Consider the following 1,861-nt stretch of genomic DNA (forward strand, 5'->3'; position numbering starts at 1 on the left):
GCCAGCCCAGTCAGTCTTTTTTATGGGATTTCAGTGTGGATTGATGGATTTGCCCCTCCTGGTGCCGCTCTGGGGGTCTCTGGGCACAGCCCCAGCCCCTCCCCTCCCCTCCCCTCCTGGGTGGGGTTTTTTTGGTGCCCCCGGGTACCTGAGGGTGGGAAGGGCTGTCAACCGAGTCCTCTGAGGTGTCTGAGGATGTGTCACTGCTCCCTGGAAAACGGGAAACATTCACCACCCCCAGCACTTCCCAGGGGGTTAAAGGGGGAAAAATAGGATCAGGGAGAAGGAGCAAATTTGCTCCAGAGTGAAAATTCAAAACCCAAAAAGCATCGGTGCCATCTTCCTGGGGAGAAACCAGGCAAGGAGAGCCATGGCAGCAGCTCCTGCTCAGCCCTTTGAACACCCTGGGGTGTTCAGAGCTCGGTGAGGGACAGACACCACTAAAATACCGTCCAAAAACTCAAATCCCACCCAAAACCTCCAATTTGGGGCACCACAGGGCCCCTCACCTGCGTAGGCTGGCGCTGGGTGCTGTGCCATGGGTGGCTGTGCTTTGTCCCCTCCTGGTGCCAGGGCTGCAGCTGGGCTGGGCTCAGAGCTGGGCTCAGGGTTGGGCTCAAAGTTAGGCTCAGAGCTGGGTTCAGGTCTTGGATGCTTCCCAGAGCTGCTCTTCACCCGTATCCCACGGGAATTTTGGTCTGTGATGAGAGCAGAGTGAGCCCCCGGCTCCWGCCGTGCCCAGCACACCCCAGTCCCACTCCAGCAGCCCCAGTACAAACCAGTTCACCCCAAAATGGTTATTGCTGTGCACTGCAGCGGCCACAGATCCCAAAATTCAGTCACTGAGTGACAATCACAGTGTCAGGGCCACTCTGTGCAAATTTGGAATGGCTCTGACCCAAAACAGAGCTGGGCTTTGAGCAGCAGTTGGTGTGAAAAGCTTCCCTGAAGAAATCGTAATTTAATCTGAATTATCCTTCCCTGAGCTGGCTCTGCTGGTGTTTTCTCACCAGAGCAATAAAACAAAATGGTTTGGAAGGAACATGAGGTTTTCCAGCCCTCAGTGATGCTGTCCCCATCCCCTCCCTGCCCCTTCCCCATCCCACACCCGTTCCCAAAGCGGGAATCACCAGGAAAAGCCCCCCAGCCCTGGAATTACCGATTTTCCTGCTGAGGAGGATGTAAAGGACCAGCAGGAGGAGAGCATGGGTGACAACAGAGATGGCAGCTGAGGTGACAACAGGAATCCAGCTGGGCAGGAGAAAAACACTCAGAGTAACCAAAATCACCAAATCATCTGCAATCCCTCCACGGCTCCAAGGTTTGTTTTAGACACAGATTTGCTGGCAGCTTTCGGGTTTGATTTTTTTTGTCCTTGAGGTGTTGAGCCCCTGCTTTTCAGGAATGATTTATGAGATTAAACGATTAATCAAATTAATTAAAACGATTAATTTTTGCGTGCCTTTTCMTTTTTCAAAAGCCTCATTGCCAGTGGGAAAATGTGATGCTGGAGGGGAGAGAGGAGCTCCAGGAATGATGGAATTACAGAATTATGGAAATAGGGAATGGGTTGGGATGGRAGGRACTTTTGGGGGTCACCCCTGCCATGAGCAGGGACATTTCCAGCCTGGCCTGGGATGTTCCAGGGGTGCTGGGAATGGCTCTGTGCCCTTGAACTCACCACTGACAGAAGCTCATCCTCCTCACAAGGCTCTGGAAGGACACACAGGGACACCAACACCTGATGGCAACCAAAAAAAATACCCCAGTTGAGCTGAAAGTCAAGCTCAGTGCCTGAGAGCAGTGCTTGGACATGGAAAAATCAAAATAAAAATTCCCAACCCTCCTCAGTGAGAATCCT

General features: G+C 52.7%; 1 protein-coding gene across 1 annotated transcript in view; it reads right to left on the bottom strand.

The window, feature by feature from the left end:
- The window catches only part of LOC130585759 (putative transcription factor SOX-14), a 3,715-nt gene extending 1,977 nt beyond the window's left edge, over positions 1 to 1,738 (bottom strand). Inside the window, exons 1-4 of the mRNA XM_057386378.1 lie at positions 1,682 to 1,738; positions 1,160 to 1,251; positions 510 to 698; positions 149 to 210 (exon numbers count right to left, since the gene is read on the bottom strand). Coding sequence (XP_057242361.1) covers positions 149 to 210; positions 510 to 698; positions 1,160 to 1,251; positions 1,682 to 1,698 — 360 coding nt within the window. The 5' untranslated portion in view covers positions 1,699 to 1,738. The remainder of the gene's footprint in view (positions 1 to 148; positions 211 to 509; positions 699 to 1,159; positions 1,252 to 1,681) is intronic.
- Between the last annotated feature and the right edge of the window lie 123 nt (positions 1,739 to 1,861).

Source organism: Malurus melanocephalus, unplaced genomic scaffold (assembly GCF_030028575.1).
Source record: "Malurus melanocephalus ecotype Western Australia unplaced genomic scaffold, MMel_1.1 scaffold_959, whole genome shotgun sequence".
NCBI lineage: Eukaryota > Metazoa > Chordata > Aves > Passeriformes > Maluridae > Malurus > Malurus melanocephalus.